This window comes from Onthophagus taurus, chromosome 11, assembly GCF_036711975.1.
Source record: "Onthophagus taurus isolate NC chromosome 11, IU_Otau_3.0, whole genome shotgun sequence".
NCBI lineage: Eukaryota > Metazoa > Arthropoda > Insecta > Coleoptera > Scarabaeidae > Onthophagus > Onthophagus taurus.
Window position 1 is genome coordinate 23026929 of NC_091976.1, and position 17494 is coordinate 23044422.

The 17494-nt window shown below is 33.8% G+C and overlaps 6 protein-coding genes across 6 annotated transcripts; 2 read left to right on the forward strand and 4 right to left on the reverse strand.

Annotated features, from left to right (window-relative positions):
- Window positions 1–1527: 1527 nt before the first annotated feature.
- LOC111427388 (arylalkylamine N-acetyltransferase 1-like) lies at window positions 1528–2487 on the reverse strand. Its single transcript, XM_023062515.2, has 2 exons — window positions 2417–2487; window positions 1528–2359 (listed from the first exon to the last, which is right to left on the reverse strand). The coding sequence occupies exon 2, from the start codon at window positions 2348–2350 to the stop codon at window positions 1583–1585; it is 768 nt and encodes a 255-aa protein (XP_022918283.2). The 5' UTR covers window positions 2351–2359; window positions 2417–2487; the 3' UTR covers window positions 1528–1582.
- Window positions 2488–2723: 236 nt separating this feature from the next.
- LOC111427421 (arylalkylamine N-acetyltransferase 1-like) lies at window positions 2724–3650 on the forward strand. The gene is made up of 3 exons (XM_023062564.2): window positions 2724–2862; window positions 2921–3363; window positions 3417–3650. The coding sequence occupies exons 1-3, from the start codon at window positions 2788–2790 to the stop codon at window positions 3622–3624; spliced, it is 726 nt and encodes a 241-aa protein (XP_022918332.1). The 5' UTR covers window positions 2724–2787; the 3' UTR covers window positions 3625–3650.
- A 1358-nt stretch (window positions 3651–5008) lies between these two features.
- LOC111427378 (arylalkylamine N-acetyltransferase 1-like) lies at window positions 5009–6067 on the reverse strand. The gene is made up of 2 exons (XM_023062503.2): window positions 5883–6067; window positions 5009–5826 (listed from the first exon to the last, which is right to left on the reverse strand). Exons 1-2 carry the CDS (start codon window positions 6009–6011, stop codon window positions 5053–5055), a joined length of 903 nt encoding a protein of 300 aa, XP_022918271.2. The 5' UTR covers window positions 6012–6067; the 3' UTR covers window positions 5009–5052.
- A 1923-nt stretch (window positions 6068–7990) lies between these two features.
- On the reverse strand, window positions 7991–8976 carry LOC111427446 (arylalkylamine N-acetyltransferase 1-like). The gene is made up of 3 exons (XM_023062601.2): window positions 8469–8976; window positions 8220–8414; window positions 7991–8119 (listed from the first exon to the last, which is right to left on the reverse strand). Exons 1-3 carry the CDS (start codon window positions 8900–8902, stop codon window positions 8098–8100), a joined length of 651 nt encoding a protein of 216 aa, XP_022918369.2. The 5' UTR covers window positions 8903–8976; the 3' UTR covers window positions 7991–8097.
- Window positions 8977–12119: 3143 nt separating this feature from the next.
- LOC111427405 (arylalkylamine N-acetyltransferase 1-like) lies at window positions 12120–12875 on the reverse strand. The gene has a single exon (XM_023062539.2). The coding sequence runs from the start codon at window positions 12873–12875 to the stop codon at window positions 12120–12122; it is 756 nt and encodes a 251-aa protein (XP_022918307.1).
- Window positions 12876–14129: 1254 nt separating this feature from the next.
- On the forward strand, window positions 14130–14939 carry LOC111427438 (arylalkylamine N-acetyltransferase 1-like). The gene is made up of 2 exons (XM_023062589.2): window positions 14130–14649; window positions 14704–14939. Exons 1-2 carry the CDS (start codon window positions 14192–14194, stop codon window positions 14909–14911), a joined length of 666 nt encoding a protein of 221 aa, XP_022918357.2. The 5' UTR covers window positions 14130–14191; the 3' UTR covers window positions 14912–14939.
- Window positions 14940–17494: the final 2555 nt, after the last annotated feature.

Below are 17494 nucleotides of genomic sequence, written 5' to 3' on the forward strand. Positions count from 1 at the left end.
GCTCATAGCTGGTGTATATAGTTCGTCAAAAATCATCTTTTATTTGTTTTTTTTATATGAAACAGTGTTACATCAGTTCAGGTAAGTTGAATATATTGTTTTACAAATATATATTTTTGATAAGCAGTAATTATTTTGATTATCTGGTTGAATATTTGTACCACCGAATGTCTACAAATGTATTTGTCTGCAGGAAATGTCAGGCAATGACGATCTATCATTTCGTCTTAGTAGGAATGACTCGAGAGGAACTTGAGAGAAAGAGAGAGAAAGACCTATACGCTTATTCTTTGCCGTTTGGTGACGCGTCAGATTTAGGGGATATAGATGTAGATATAACAAATATTAATATATTTATTCCAGTGACTGACAGTGAACTGATTCAGATGACAACAAACCTTTATCTGTACGTACATCAAGCAAGAATTGAAAAAAAAACTACAGTTATCCAGCCACCTATTAGGGGTAAAACGGAAAGATTTTCTTCTCCTCACCCTTGCGGTGAAATCAGAGGTTCTCAAATCTATATTCTCTGTTTTAACTATTTTTCGACGAAAATTTTATAAATCATATAGTTTTTCAAACAAACTTTTATGCCGAGAACAAATACCTACTAGAAAACATTACAGGAGAACGACGTGCAAAGAAATAAATGCCTTTTTAGGAATAAATTTGCTTATGGGGATCAAGCATTTACCAAGTTATACAGATTATTGGTTCAGTGCACCAGACTTACATGATTTTTACGTTAGTTCCCTTATGACACAAAAAAAATTTGGTTGGTTTTTAGGACATTTGCAATAGTGATTCGGAATATTTTGATCGTCTCTATAAAGTACGGCCATTGTTAAATCATTTAGAAAAAGTCTTTAAATATTGTCTTTTATCAGTGAAGTATTAACCTTGAGGAGTTGATGATTAAATTTAAAGGTAAAAGTGTGCTAAAAAAATATATGCCCAAGAAACCCATAAAAAGGGATGCTCTGCGATAAGTCGGGATACTGTTTGAAATTCGACATTTATACTGGAAATTCCCAGGATCAACTTATGGGACAAAGCCTTGGTTCTAGGGTTGTGAATAGGCTTCAAAGCAGCTTCAAAGAGGTGCATTCGATTGGTACACAAGTGATACAAAACTATTTGCAGTGAAATGGAAACATAAAAAGGTCCGTACACTATTTGCCTGATAGATTAACGGCAAATGATTTCAGGAGGGCTGTTGTAGGTCCGATCTTGTAGGCGCAGTTTTAGTATCTAATTCCAAAAGGACTAAGGAATCACGACCACTAATACATTAAAAAATCAAAGCCGTTTATACCACAGAGTGTGCGATTAAACTTTGTTACGCATCAGCCTAAGCGTTGATCAAGAGGAAGGTGAGTCCTTATATACCTATGGAAGGGTGATATATAAGTCATAACTGTTACGTAAACCTTACTTTAGTACCTTATTAAGTTTTTTCTGCAATATTGCATAAGCTTATCGTAATTATAGGTTTAAAGATTTGAGAATTACTTAATTTGTAATATGTATATTTATTTTATTCATTCATGTTTTGAAAATGTATCAACAACATTTTATTTTATTCTTTTGCTGGAGCCGCTTCTGTTTCTGGAGCTTGTTCTGCTGGTACCGCGGGATTAGCCTCGGTGATCGAAGGAGTTGGTGGAGCTATGGGGGATGGAAAACTTTTCAAAAATCCAGCATTTTCAATTTTCATGACATAAACTCCAAAAACTTCGTTACCATCTTCACCTTTAAAGACAAGTTCGTCATCTACCTTGTATTCATTGTAAACGATCTCGGCTAAACAGGTCCAGCCTTTCTTCTGGGCTACTTTTCCACAATCGGTGTTGCAAAAATCAATTCTCATCAATTTCAAACCTAATTTGAGAGCAACTTCTTTGCTGTACTCAACTAAGCGCTTCACCAAACCTAGATCACGATCATCTTCGCTAACCGCCAAGAAGGTGACGTGAAGATATTGTTCGAATTCGGGGTGTTTGCCGAATATATCGGCTTTTTCGGTCGCATTGGTTATGAAATTTTCGATTTTTGTTAACGAAGCATTTTTCCAGGTGACTGGAGGTTGATCCTTGCGAATAACTGCATTACAAGCAACCCCGGCAACATCTCCTTCGCTGGTAGTTGCTACAACGGAGACGTTTTGGTAAAGGAGATTAGTACAAAATTTTCTTAATTCCTCAATGGCTTGTTGGTCTTCAATTAAAGATAAAGATTTCGAAAGTGGCTCGGCTGGGAAATAATTTTCCATTAAAAAGTCGACTACCCTAGGGATATCTTTGCAATGAACCATTCCAACGTTTAATTTACGAAGGGAGATGGACATTGTGGTGTTCTAAATGAAAAATAAAAATGTTTAAGATAAAAATATTAAAAAAAGTTTAAAATTTACCTTACATGGTTGAAATGAAGTTGTTTTTCGTTGCGATGATTGTAGAAGTGGTTGGAAGAGCTGCACACAGCTAGAATGATGGTCGAACGTTTAATTCGGCTTTTATACCAAAAAGTTTTGCAGAAACACCTCACAAGTGTTGTAATTTTTTGATAAAATACCATTTGATTATCGTATATTTAAAAATTTGTTGCAAAAATGTATGAGTAATAATTTAATTGGAACGTTTCGATTAAAGTTTATTAACTTCTTATGACTTATGATTGACGTATTTAAATAAACGTCATAATGAATTTTCAAAATTTTTTGTCATTTGTCTACTATTTTTTAATAAAATAATTATTTTGGAAATTATAAGAAAATTAAAAGTAATGAATTCCTTAAAGAAAATTACAAAATTTTGTTTAAATTATGCGAAGAGATTTCCTGTAAGACGATATACCCAGGTATATACCACATAAATATTGTTCTAATGTGATTAAATATTTTTAAAATTTATTTAAGAATACGCAAAAAGGAATCTCGCCAAAATTAATTGAATCGGCAGATAAAGACAAATTGGTTGAGTTCTTAGCACAACATTATTACCCCTATGAGCCGTTAAATGTTTCTTTAAGAGTCGAACGGCTTCCGGACGCCGTAAGTGAACAAAGCGAGTTTTACGCCTCGCATGCGATTCAAGATAAATGTTCTTATATGCTTGTAAATAATGAAAATAAAATCGTTGCTGTAATTTTGAACAAGATCGAGACACGTTCTATGTTTACTCCATGGAAGTGTAAAAACCCGCATGTTTGTACACTCGCAAAATTTTATAATCACGTCTATTTGGAATGTATGGTTACCAAAAAATTCGACACAGATAAATTTTTAAATATCGAAGTTGTAGCGGTTGACTTGAATTATGTGGGTAAAGGACTTTCGCAGTGGATGGTTACCTTAACAAAGTAAAAAATTTGGTTCTTTTTAATATAAATTTATGTTAATTATCTTTTTTTAGGGATTATGCTAAAAATAATAAAATAAAATTGATTACGTTAATTTGTACGAGTAACTATACAGCTTTGTCTGCAATGAAGGCTGGCTTTCTTGAAGCCTATAAACTTCACTATGTTGATTATCACGTTGAAGGAAAACAGGTTTTTAATCCGAAACCACCACATAAGGAAGTTGTAGTTTTCGCATTGTCCATTTTTGTCACTCAATAATTATTTAATAAATTAATAATAAAAAAAATTATAAATATTTATCGTATTTTTCGCATATTTACGCAGCCGTACTATTTAAGACAACTCGCCGTAAGTTTCACAGTCACGGCATTCTGTCCTATACAGCATACACTTTGCTCTTTGTATGAATAGACATATTCAGGTCACTCCAGCTATGGATCGCCATTTCTGCCAGGCCTCTATGCTACACGTTGGCTCCCACAAATCGCATTCTAAGCACTCTTTCTTTAATCTGCTCATCTTAACTCCCGCACTATCTAAAGTTTTGATGCATACGAAGAGTGTGTTCTGGAGTTCGATTGGAGTCTTGGCGATATCATCCTTCTAGAGTGGTGGTTCTAGGATGTCCTACGTAATCATGTTTATCATAAGATTAACTAGTACAGTTCCACTTCGAATTCTTTGTCCAATTTCGTTTGCCAAAAAAACACATTCCCAGAGATTTTCGCAAGTACTACCTAGATGGAATATTGAGAGTGAAAGAAAATATCAGGAATACCTCGATAGTAGTGATATAGATTTCAAACACTCAAGCAGAACGAAGCTAGGAGAACGTCCACCTATTGTTTAGATGAGTCCAACCAAGTAGCAAACCATATTTACTAGTATCAAGAACTTCCAAAGATAAGGATCTCACCAGACGTATTAAGAGAGAGCTGATGAAGTCTCCAGCGTACTCCAATAGATGATAATCAGCAAAACCTCGGACTTTGACGGCATCCATAACAAGTTACTGGTTAAGTGCAGCCAAGAATTGGCTAGCAGGATTTTACAGATATTCTAAAAAACGAATTTATTCTTAATTATACCAAAGGAATTTAAGAAGATCATCTCAAACGTTCTCATTTGAAAGCGAATTGGTGATAAGATTACCGCTCGAACGGACAGGATTTTTTTTAGTTATCAATTAGGGTCTATCCATTGATGTCGTCTAGTTTCGTGCTCACGCAATGTGCTCAGCTTTTATACACAAAACACTACACGAGATCATATGGTTTTCTTCTCATTAATCTTCGGACGTGGTGTTTGTTGTCTATCGTTTAAGAGCCTTTGCGTTGTCGTGGAGGTGGAAATCTAGTTTCATGCTTTTCAGCAAACCTTTTAAATTCTTAACGGTTCCGTATCTACTGACATTAACTATGTTTCGTAGTACTTTATTCTGGAATAATTGAATACACTTGATGTTCAAGTCTCTGGCACAGCCCCTAAGCTGGGTGTTACGTAAACCTTACTTTAGTACCTTATTAAGTTTTTCTGCAATATTGAATAAGCTTATCGTAATTATAGGTTTAAAGATTTGAGAATTACTTAATTTGTAATATGTATCAATTTATAAAGAGAGAATTTTTTTAATAATATTTATTTTATTCATTCATTCATGTTTTGAAAATATATCAACATTTTATTTTATTCTTTTGCTGGAGCCGCTTCAGTTTCTGGAGCTTCTGCTGGTACCGCGGGATTAGCCTCGGCGATCGAAGGAGTTGGTGGAGCTATCGGAGATGGAAAACTTTTCAAAAATCCAGCACTTTCAATTTTCATGACATAAACTCCAAAAGCTTCGTTGCCATCTTCACCTTTAAAAACAAGTTCGTCGTCTACCTTGTATTCATTGTAAACGATCTCGGCTAAACAGGTCCAACCTTTCTTCTGGGCGACTTTTCCACAATCGGTGTTGCAAAAATCAATTCTCATCAATTTCAAACCTAATTTCAGAGCAACTTCTTTGCTGTACTCAACTAAGCGTTTCACCAAACCTAGATCACGATCATCTTCGCTAACCGCCAAGAAGGTGACGTGAAGATACTGTTCGAATTCGGGGTGTTTGCCGAATATATCGGCTTTTTCGGTCGCATTGGTTATGAAATTTTCGATTTTTGTTAACGAAGCATTTTCCCAGGTGACTGGAGGTTGATCCTTGCGAATAACCGCGTTACAAGCAACCCCGGCAACGTCTCCTTCGCTGGTAGTTGCTACAACGGAGACGTTTTGGTACAGGAGATTAGTACAAAATTTTCTTAATTCCTCAATGGCTTGTTGATCTTCAATTAAAGATAAAGATTTCGAAAGTGGCTCGGCTGGGAAATAATTTTCCATTAAAAAGTCGACTACCCTAGGAATATCTTTGCAGTGAACCATTCCAACGTTTAATTTACGAAGGGAGATGGACATTGTGGTGTTCTAAATGAAAAATAAAAATGTTTAAGACAAAAATATTAAAAAAGTTTAAAATTTACCTTAACCCTGAAGGTGTACATGGTTGAAATAAAGTTGTTTTTCGTTGCGATGATCGTAGAAGTAGTTGGAAGAGCTGCACACAGCTGGAATGATAGTCGAACGTTTAATTCGGCTTTTATACCAAACATTTTTGCAGAAACACCTCACAAGTGTTGTAATTTTTTGATAAAATACCACTTGAATTATCGTATATTTAAAAATTTGTTGCAAAAATGCATGAGTAATAGTTAAATTCGAACGTTTCGATGCTTTTTTAGGAATTATGCTAAAAATAATAAAATAAAATTGATTCTGTTGATTTGTACGAGTAACTATACAGCTTTGTCTGCTATGAAGGCTGGCTTTCTTGAAACTTGTAAACTTCACTATGTTGATTATCACATCGAAGGAAAACAGGTTTTTAATCCGAAAAGACTACATAAGGAACTTGTAATCGTGTATTCGTAATCATGTCCATCATAAGATTACACAGTACAATTCCACTTTCAATTTTAGGCTGAGATTGACCATTAACCTAACTTTGGTACGAACTCCTTGTCCAATTTCGTTTGCCAAAAGACACATCCCTAGAGGTTTTCGCAAGGACTATGTACCTGGATGGAATATTGAGAGCGAAAGAAAATATCAGGAATACCTTGATAGTGGTGTAAGAGATTTCAAACACTCAAGCAGAAAGAAGCTAGGGGAAAGTCCACCTATTGTTAAGATGAGTCCAACTAAGTAGCCAACCATATTTATTAGTGTCAAGAGGTCCCAAAGATAAGGATCTCACCAGACGTATTAAGAGAGAGCTGATGAAGTCTCCAGCATACTCCAATAGATGATAATCAGCAAAACTTCGGACTTCGATGGCATCCATAACGAGTTCCTGGTTCCGTGCAGCCAAGAATTAGCTAGCAGAATTTTACAGATATTCTAAAAAATGAATTTATTCTTAATTATACCAAACGAATTTAAGAAGATCATCTCCACCCTAAACCAGAGGAAAGCCGGCGGACCTGCCTGATATCTAAACTCCTAGAACGCCTCATTTGAAAGCGAATTGGTGATAATATTCCCGCTCGAACAGACAGGATTCAGATGGGGCTGCATCTGAGTGCATCAGGTACTCAACTTTACAACTTATATCGAGGCTGACTTTCAGAATCGGGAAGAACACCTGCCATCTTTGTGGACCTAACAGCAGACTACAATACTGAATGGATGGAAGGACTGCTATTTAATGCTTTTCAGCAAACTTTTTAAATTCTTAACGTTTCCTTACCTACTGACATTAACTATGTTTCGTAGTACTTTGGTCTGGAATAGTTGAATACACTTGATGTTCAAGTCTCTAGCACAGCCCCAAAGCTGGGTGTCATAGTGCCATATTGGTTTCAAGTTCTGATTGTAAATAAGTATTTTTTATGGGGTTCTTGTTTACACGCTCTTTTTACCTACGTTTGGTGTCCAAAGTTATGTGGATAGACACTGTAGTGAATGTAAGACACTGGGGTTGCTGCCGAATAACATGTTGACTAGCAGATCCTTCCGCGTCATTTTGGAACAAACGCAGAGCCTTATATAAATATTATTGCAACAACTCTTTTCAATCTCTATATTACAGACATGCCCTGGCTATGAGCCGTAACACAGTGGAAGAGACAGAGGGAATTCCGACTAACGATTTGATTGTGATGAGGGAGTATTACAGAAAATGGAGATTAACACCTAATCTAGTGCAAGTGTTTCGACATTAATAACAAAGAGGGCCACACATCAGCTAGATATTCGATTTGGTGGTCACTCTGTAGCGCACAACTCAACTTCAAAGTATTTGGGTGTGACTCCCTCACATATTCCTCACACATGAACCCTGCTGTGCTCGCTCCTAGGATTTGTCTACAGTGCTGCTCACCCGTCTGTGACAGCTTAGATGCCTCATCATGCTTAGATGCGGCCTCATCCACTATGTTCAAACTTATACATCTTGTGATAAGGGTAGCTTGGCCCCTATACAATGAGCACTATTCTTTCTCGCCATGATTGACGTTTTCAAAGAAAACTAAGTTTACCTAACATTTTTTGGAAACTTGAAATAATGTCACTTGTTATTATACTTTTGAAATTTATTAATTCTAATTTATTTTATTTGGAAAAATAAAAAATTTGTACATAAAGTTGCCTATTTATCAGGAGTATGATTTTCCATTCCAAGTTTGTAGTGAGATCTTCTCATAACTTTGAACTTTTCCACCTAATTTATAAAATATAATATAAATTAAAAAAGATAAGCGAGAAATTGGATCTATAGCTATATTTGTACAAAGCGACAACAAAACGCATAACAAATTTACCCGATTCTTTTACAATAAACACAAAATTCGGTGTGTGGTTCTTCTGGTTTAAACACTTGTTTGCCGTTTATTTTATAATCTGAGTATTTCAAGGTGTAAATTCGTTCAAATCCCAATCGTTCGGCCGCTTTGGCACTAAATAAACTTGTACAATCCACTCTTAATAGTTTTATTCCTCTCTTAATTGCCACATCTCTGAAAAAAAATTAAGAACAATTTTCATTGAAAAAATTAATTTTTGTTTTGTACCTAGACATATCTAGTAATTTTGTAGCAATTCCTTGTCCTCTAATATTTGGGTCAACGGAAACAATATCATGTTGAAGATATTGATCGATATTTGGATATTTTTCAAAAATTTTACACTCTGTGTCGCCTTTCTCCATAATTCCAACGATTTGTGAGAAAACAGGATCTTCAAAGTTTACATCATCCGTTTCAATTTTTGTTCTAATTTTATTTAAACACACTCCAACTATTTCATTTTTATCATTTAAAGCTTTTAACGAACAATTATATTTTATAGGTAACGTTGAATAAATTTCTAACGATTTAATGGTCTCTTCTCTTTCCCATAATTTTACACAAACATTCAACGGTTCATCTTTGTAGAAAAACTTTTTCAAAAACTGCTGCACTTTCGGCGTATCACTTTCCGTTAAAATAGCATATGACAGGTTCATTTTTTGATAGGAAAACGCGATAATGTGTTCTGAATAAATGTAATGCTCGCACTGACACCCTGAAATTGCTAATAATTATCATCATGTTTGGATTGTTCCGAGTTTATCTAATCTGTCAATGTGCTCAGTGAAATAAAATCGGCTATTTTTATTTTTCAGTAGTTATCTCACTGTTCGTTAATAACAAGTATATCTTAAATGGTTTTAGAACGAATGTAAAATTTAAATTATTATTTTGTAACAAACCGAACTAAATTGAACTGTAAAAACTTAAAATAAAAAGTATTATTGCGTTACTAATGTTTTTCATCTCTTGAATAAATAAATAATGAAGTGTACAACAATAAGGTGATAAAAATTTTGTTTTATTTTATTTAAGATATAATTTAAAAAATAATTTCGGATTAACATTTTTCTTGACCTATTTTTCGGGAAGTGTACGTCATTCCAGAAGTGTAGCGATTGCTATGGAAACGAAGTGGAAAGTATTGTTCCACTACATGTCGTGCTAAGTATTTTCCACTCATACAATATCCTTTCTGTGGAAATAATAAATCCAAAAACTTTATAATTATTTCCCTCTAATTTTGTAACATACTGTATAAATTACACACGAATACAAAAGCCTTCTATTACTAAAATCTTATCAGTTTGTAATCTAAGTTTAAATAAACGTTATAAATCACTTAACCCACCTTAAAAAACAATCGATTTGTCTAAACTTGTGTAAACAAGATGATTCAGTCAAATGATTACAAATGATTTCAAGAATATTTAAAACGTGGATTAAAATTGTTGGAAAATTTATTTAAATATTGCTTAAAATGGTGTTATAAAGTTATCAAGCTATCATGAAACAGGTTTGACGCAGAATTGATTCAGATGTAATGAAGTTTTGGTGGAAACTTGATACATTCATGTCAGATCTTTATTGCAGTCTACTTCATCAAATCAGCAGAATTAGGTGAAGTAGCAGAATATTTGCCCTAAGTTGAGCTACAATTTGTATCAATTTTTTTTGCACTACCGACGTCTTCGATGTCGACAGCTCCAAGTATCACGTATAATACTTATGACTGCTGATGTCTTTGAAGTTGGCCGAGCTTATTTCTGTTGATATAAGAAATAATCTCAACCCAACCCAAGTACCATACTCGACTACATTGTGATTAAGCACTCTGCAACAAAGTAAACAGATACATGAAGGGAAGTATAAAAACTATAGACCTATTTCTATACTTCCTGTTTTTTTCAAAAATCTTCGAATCTCTATTAAAAAGCAGATTTCTTGAGTATATGGAAAGTAACAAATTATTTAATGAAGCTCAGCACGGTTACCGGGGATAAAAGTCTATTACTTTAGCTCTAACTAGCTTGGTTTGACGAGAAGGAGGATGTTCAATTATTATGTTGTGACTTGTCAAAGGCTTTTGATTGTGTCCAACATGAAATTCTGTTGAATAAATTGGAACATTATGGTATAATAGGTGTACCAAATAAAATGATTCGTAGTTATCTTAACAATAGAATGCAGTGTGTAGAGTGGAAAGGTCGAACTTCGGATGTTACTAATATTATATCTGGTGTGTGTCCCACAAGGATCAATTCTGAGCCCAATGCTCTTTATTATTTACATAAATGATCTTCCTATTAATATGTCAGCTGATCATTTATATATATGCTGATGATACATCTTTTGTGCTAACGTCGAAATATAGAGTAGAACTTGAAAATAAGTCAGAAGTTGTTATAGCTGAAGCTGCGGAATGGTTTGGGGCCAACAGTTAATGTCGAAAAGACGCAAAAACTACTATTAACAACTAAAATTGAGGGACGGGAGCAAGAACCTATTACATTCCTGTGGATATATGTTATGTCAAACCTAAGCTGGAACTCTCATGTTGAATATCTAGAAAGATGCCTGGCTGCAGCAATATTTACGGTCAGGCGCATACGGGCTATAGCTGGATATGAGGCCGCCAGAGCAACCTACTTTGCCAACTTTCGTAGTAGAGCGTCGTATGGAATACTGCATATGTGGAGGAGTTTCTTCAACTACCACCTTCGGAGATGGAGTCTTCTGTTTAGTTTTGTAAATTATATAATTTTCTTTTCTATTTATATACATTGCTTTTGTTTTGTATATATTTATATTTTTTTCTTTTTTTCTCGTGGCGGTGCTTTATCTGTTTTATACTTTCTTTTATTGACGAAAGAAGATATGAAGAATAGAATAAAGGAAAGCTTTAGAAATATCTCTACTGAAACACTAGATAATGTGCAAGCCGAATGCGTAAATCGGCTTCATCTATGCATAAAGCACAGATGGCAGATATTTGAACACTTATAAATAAAGTTTGGTTGAAAATTATTTATCGTCTTACTTTATGACCTACTAATCAATAATAATAATAATAAAAAATGAACAAGATCTGCCATACTTTGCATGATATTGATTAATTCCACAATATCTCAAAAACTACAACTCATAGGTTTTCGAACACCCTGTATAAGATAGACCGATATAGTCAATGGCACTCTATTTAAGGATATCCAAGCAGCAACTGTCACAAATTTTAACTTTCTTGCTCGATCAGTCGCCAAGAAATTCAGATTTGAAGGGCACAGTGTTAATTGCTAGAAAAAGCTTCTACGTGTGCTAAATTTCCTACAACTTATGCCTAAGAAAAAACTGCTTATCTCGGCTCCTTAATGCCATTTATGTACTTTGTTGCTTACGTGGGACACCTGTATGTCCAAATATATCATCTGCAAGTGCAAGAATACCAAAAAGAATGCGTCATTTGCGCATGCGTGCAAAATAAATTAACGTGCAATATTTCTTGCCGGCAATGAAACTTGCGAACTGTAAAGTGGCCTTTAAGACAATTAGGTGATCTAATAACAATTCTTAAAAAAATAATAATTAACAATTCAATAAAACAATAAAAACAGGCTTTTTTGTTGTATGTTATGAAGAAAAGTATTTAAAAGTTTCACATCAAATATCTTATTTTTAATAAAATCTTTCAATTACTTAACCTCATTGTATTTTATTTCGTTTTAACTCCATATTAGTAATATTATTGTACATAGTTCTCCCGACAAATACATTTTATGAATTCGAATTATTTTAATTTTAACTATTTTTAGTTACCCAACGCAGCCCAACGAGAATTTTTAAAATTACAAACAATTTTTTGTTAATTTTTTGAAGTTATATTTGGTCGTTAATTGGTGTGCGAGTAAAAGTAGGTGCAGATTTTTTTCTTTTAATACCCGAGTTATTTTCATTGTGAATTGTCTGTACAAAAACGGAATAACCGGTGTTGGGATAAATTAGTTGAAAGACGGGTTTATCATCAAGAATGTAATTTTCGTAATTAACCGTATAAATTGGTGTAAATCCTAGTTTACGGGCAATTTTTGCGTGATGACTTCCAGTGGTGTCCATCCGAATTAAAGACATATTTCTTTCATGAGCAAGATGTTTTGTCATAGCAATAAGTTTCCTTTGAATTGTATCACCTTCAACGGTCGGATCTGCAGTTAAAGCTTCCATTTTCACGTATTGATCTATGGCAAATGTTTGAAACAGTTTACATTTTTCATCAACCGCCTCCACCAAATAAGCTATTTTTTGACAACGTTCATCGTGAAAACGGAAACAATATCCGTATTCGCTAATAATCCGATTTAAGCTTATCCCTACTATTTCTTTATCACGATTTACCATTATTAGAGACATCTCCGATCTGAACGCCTCTTCTAGAAATTTTTCATAAGATCGTAAACCCGATGGACTTTTATGTAGATTTAACGAAACTAACAAAGGATCCTTATCGTAGAAATGTTGCCGAAGAAATTTTCTCGCTTTTCCGCGATTACCCTGGCGTATGACTTGCACTTGTAAATTCTCCAATGATTTCATCCCGAAATGACGAATTTGGGTAAATAAATATCTAATGGCCATGATTTATGAGATATTTTTTTGATCGAACGAAACGAAATATCAATTTGACATATTTTTATTACTATATGATTGATTAGAACAGATATGACAATTGGTAATATTTGCAATCGTTGACAGTCTATTCTTTTTCATTTTTAAAATGTGCTTATTTCAGAGTCTTTCTCCTGCGTGCACCCATCTGCATTATCTTCCTAACGAATTTCTTTGCTTCTTCTCTGATCTCATAGTGTGTTTCAGTGACTGCTCTCAAAATCTCCATCTTAGTATGCAACATATTTTTGATTTCCGCGTCTTCACAGTGTTGTTTCTCCTCATAGTCGTCCTTAGTGTTCCCCCAATTCTGGCTGAGGTTGCTTGCGGCCGAGGCGATTAAATGTGCTGAAAATTTTGTTAATTGGATTTCTTACATCCACAGAAATAATCTCGGCCGACTTCAAAAATGTCGTTCAAAAGTATTATACGTGACCAAGTATCATTTAAAGTATAGTTAGGGATATTAATTGCTTCTAACAGCTTCTAAAAGTGAAAATTATTTCTAAAAATTGCTTCTAAAAGGTTTGATTGCAACTAAAACGAGTGTGTCTGGTTGTCCTACATACTGGTGGATAGAGATGAATAGAGATAAAAGATGAGTGTGTTTGAGTTGGTTTCAAATACAGACTTCAAGGATGCCAAACTTGGTGGATTTATGGTGACAGAACTGACTAGAACATGATTATGAAATTTATAAAAATTACAAAACTAATAAGACTTTTTAAGATTCTCAATTACTTAGTAATAATTAAAATTTTGTATTATCGAAGTTATGACTCATCCTATAACTTTAGAATTGAAATGGAAAGTCATATGTTTAAAACGAGTTTTTTTTATGGTATTAGACCAACACGCAATATATAAAAGTATTATTAGCCCGAAGCTAAAGTTTCATTTTCTTCAAATTTGGCATTTACTCTTTGTTATTACTAAACCCGACGTTCTATTAATTGCGTTATTAAATCGTTATTTAAAATTTTAACGCATCACGCAAGTGTAGAAAATCGTTACATAACATTTTTTTGTCCCCTATTTTGATTTGACTTAAATAAACCTTTTTCTTTTAGAATAAAAATAAAAATATACTTCCTGTATTATTACATAGTACCATGTTTTGAACTTTGCACACTTCACTTATTCAATTTGAATGCAATTTTATTACACGAAACGTGACGTGTTATTCAAATTGATGATACAGTTAACAAAAAAATAGGGGGGACTTTAAGTTAACAATGTAATTTCAATTCAGAATCATAGCATTATTATTTAGTTCCCTTTTAAAAATGGACAGAAACGTTTTGAATTTATCATTTGAGGTAGCTAATACATCTGCGAAAAGAATGCAAGTATTAAAGTTTTTAAAACAACATTTTTTTCTTGACGAACCCATCGTTGAAGCATCAAAACTCTACGAGGACGAACAAGGTTTAAAAGAACTCGAAAATTACACCAAGGCTTTAATTGACGATGATTTATCTTTAATCGTTTCGGATTTGACAAGTAAAGAAATCGCGGGCGTTGCTGTGATTAGTGTAAAATATAAAAATCAAACAAAATCAGTGCAAAAAATTAAATCAAAAAAATTTGAAAGAGTAGCAAAATTTTTGGAGCACTTAGAAAATGAGGCTAAAACTTTCCAAAGAATTGATAACTTAGAAAAGGCGATCTCTTTAGATATGTTATCAGTTAATCCCAATTATAGAGGAAAAGGACTGGCTAAAATTATGATTGAGAAAGTCATGTGATTATTATTTTGATAAGGCTGTGATTATGATGATAATCTTTTATTTTTTAGCAATTTTGCGAAAGAAAAAGGGTTTAAATTGATACGAATCGATTGTACAAGTTTATTTAGTACAAAAGCAGCGTTAAATCTAGGTTTTGAAAGTGTTTACAGAATAAAGTATGCTGAATATAAAGACGATGGAGAAATTGTCTTTAAAATCAACGAAAACCATCCTCATCAAGAAGCTAACGCTATGCTACAAATAATTAATGTATGAGTTAATCAATAAAATTTAATATGTTATATTCAAACCTCTACTAAGACTGTTAATTCCTTTATCTCTCCATTTCAATAAAAAAAATACAGTGAATTTCACTTAAGATGCAATATAGTTTGTCCCATATAAAATGCAACATGTCAAGTAAAACCTCGATATAACTCAATACGAGGAATGCAGTGTCCGTTATAGCTCAATAAAAATATACAACAATCTAGCGATGAATAACAAATAAAACTAGACTTACACTAGGACTAGAACTAACATTAGAACTAGAAACATTCCGTTTAGTCGGCTAAACGTGTCATCTTAAGAGACATGCGGCTAAATCCGAATGTTTCTAGTTCTAGGTCTAGTGTTAGTTCTAGTTTTACACTAACACTATCATTAGAACTAACACAAGACCTAGAACTAGAATCATTCGGGTTTAGCTGTCTAGAGAGACGTGCGGCTAAATCCGAATGTCTCTAGATCTAGGTCTAGGTTAGTTCAAGTTTTACACTAGCGCTGTCACTAAAACTAACATAAGACCTAGAACTAGAATCATTCGGGTTTAGCCGTCTTAAAAGACGTGCGGCTAAATCCGAATGTTTCTAGATCTAGGTCTAGTGTTAGTTTTGCAGCAGTACTGTCACTAAAAGTAACATAAGACCTAGAACTAGAATCATTCGGATTTAGCCGTCTTAAAAGACATGCATCTAAATCCGAATGTTTCTAGTTCTAGCTCTAGTGTTACATCTAGTTTTACACTAGCACTATCATTAGAACTAACACAAGACCAAGAACTAGAATCATTCGGATTTAGCCGTCTTGAGAGACGTACGGCTAAATCCGAATGTTTCAAGTTCTAGATCTAGTTTTAGTTTTAGTTTTGCACTAGCACTGCCACAAAAAGTAACACAAGACCTAAAACTAGAATCATTCGGGTTTAGCCGTCTTAAAAGACGTGCGGCTAAACCCGAAAGTTTCTAGTTCTCGGTCTAGTGTTAGTTCTAATATTGTACTAGCACTATCACTAGAACTAACACAAAACCTAGAACTAGAATCATTCGGGTTTAGCCGTCTTGAGAGGCGTGCGGCTAAACCCAAATGATTCTAGATCTACATCTAGTGTTAATTTTGCACTAGTACTGTCACTAAGAGTAACATAAGACCTAGAACTAGAAACATTCGGATTTAGCTGTCTTGAGAGACGTGAGGCTAAATCCAAATGTTTCTAGATCTAGGTCTAGTGTTAGTTTTAGTTTTAAGTACAGCGTTAGATTGTGGTATATTTTTATTCAACAAAAAGTAGAAGCGTCTCTTAAGAAGACCATTTCCAAGCAAAACTTTTCCTTTGCAAAAATACCCAATGCCTGTACAGGGTGTCCCAATTTCGATGTCTGCATAGGCCATCTCCGAAACTAAAAGAGATAGAAAAAAAGTAACTTACATGTCACGATCTCGTTTTTCGAGAAAATGCTAATGCCGAAAACTCCGAATAGCTATCGTCTTTTGTTTTTACCCTATCGGCAAAAACTGAAAATTTTGCAAAAACGACAATCGCGAATATCTCACTTATTATCAAAGATGGAGTATTATAAATAAAACATTATATGGGCAACTTTTTACGAAGAATTCAGTGGCGTAGGTAGAATTTTTTTCCCATCTTTTATTTTCGAGATTTTAGACGTAACTTTATTTTTTTAAATGGAAACCATAGTTGGCTATGACTTAAAATAATTTGTTATTTTCTTCTGATAACAAATATATATAGTTTGTAGGGTATATTTCTTATGGTTATTGAATAATTAACAAAAATTCATTTTGTTCTGTCTAAAACTAATGTATGTATTTAAAAATTAATGTTGCTATGGTGATAACCATACATACTATGATGGAACATAATGTATCAAATAATTGCCAAAGTTTGTATTTAAAAATTCGATATCAACTCTGGCATTATGTGCTGGCATTATGCACCAGCGTGTTAGGTGTCAAAGTATAACAAAACTGAATAAAACTTTACAATGAATTTCGAAAATTATGAAAAATGTAACATGATGGAATGCTATATGTTATCAGATAAGAATGCGACGTTAGCCGCGGAATTTTATTTCACAAGATATGCAGAAAATTTAAGAGATTTTTAGATATTTTTAGATATTTGATCCTTTCCCAAACCACATACAAAAACATACCAAAATGACCTGCAAGAGAAACTGCAACAAGACGTCTGACCCAAAAGACGCTGCTCCCGAATATGAAAGAAAAATAAGTATAAACCATACAAAGCGGGGCTAACTCATTATTTACGTGCCGGAGATGTCAATCGAAGATTAGAATTTTGTAGATGATATTTAAAAAAATTAAATAATCTGCTGTTTGTTCAAAATGTAATCTGGACCGATGAAGTCTCTGAGTGTTCAAAGAAGATTGGGGTTCAATATATGGTGTGCCCTTTTAGATAATAGAATTTTGGCATATAGTATCTACCATAAAAACATAAACTCAGGGAAATACCTCAATATATTAAGGCAGCACATTGAGCCTCTGGACGACAATTTGCCACAAAATATGTCTCAAATGATATATTTTCAATAT

Excerpts from the sequence above, each read along its gene's own strand:
- LOC111427388 (XM_023062515.2), bottom strand. The coding sequence starts at position 2,350 with ATGTCCATCTCCCTTCGTAAATTAAACGTTGGAATGGTTCATTGCAAA.
- LOC111427421 (XM_023062564.2), top strand. The coding sequence starts at position 2,788 with ATGAATTCCTTAAAGAAAATTACAAAATTTTGTTTAAATTATGCGAAG. Across the intron at positions 2,863-2,920 it reads CTGTAAGACGATATACCCAG|AATACGCAAAAAGGAATCTC; the intron begins GTATATACCACA and ends AATTTATTTAAG. Across the intron at positions 3,364-3,416 it reads TGGATGGTTACCTTAACAAA|GGATTATGCTAAAAATAATA; the intron begins GTAAAAAATTTG and ends ATCTTTTTTTAG.
- LOC111427378 (XM_023062503.2), bottom strand. The coding sequence starts at position 6,011 with ATGTTTGGTATAAAAGCCGAATTAAACGTTCGACTATCATTCCAGCTG. Across the intron at positions 5,827-5,882 it reads TGTACACCTTCAGGGTTAAG|AACACCACAATGTCCATCTC; the intron begins GTAAATTTTAAA and ends TTTTTCATTTAG.
- LOC111427446 (XM_023062601.2), bottom strand. The coding sequence starts at position 8,902 with ATGAACCTGTCATATGCTATTTTAACGGAAAGTGATACGCCGAAAGTG. Across the intron at positions 8,415-8,468 it reads AAATTACTAGATATGTCTAG|AGATGTGGCAATTAAGAGAG; the intron begins GTACAAAACAAA and ends ATTTTTTTTCAG. Across the intron at positions 8,120-8,219 it reads GTTTATTGTAAAAGAATCGG|GTGGAAAAGTTCAAAGTTAT; the intron begins GTAAATTTGTTA and ends TTTATAAATTAG.
- LOC111427405 (XM_023062539.2), bottom strand. The coding sequence starts at position 12,875 with ATGGCCATTAGATATTTATTTACCCAAATTCGTCATTTCGGGATGAAA.
- LOC111427438 (XM_023062589.2), top strand. The coding sequence starts at position 14,192 with ATGGACAGAAACGTTTTGAATTTATCATTTGAGGTAGCTAATACATCT. Across the intron at positions 14,650-14,703 it reads ATTATGATTGAGAAAGTCAT|CAATTTTGCGAAAGAAAAAG; the intron begins GTGATTATTATT and ends TTTATTTTTTAG.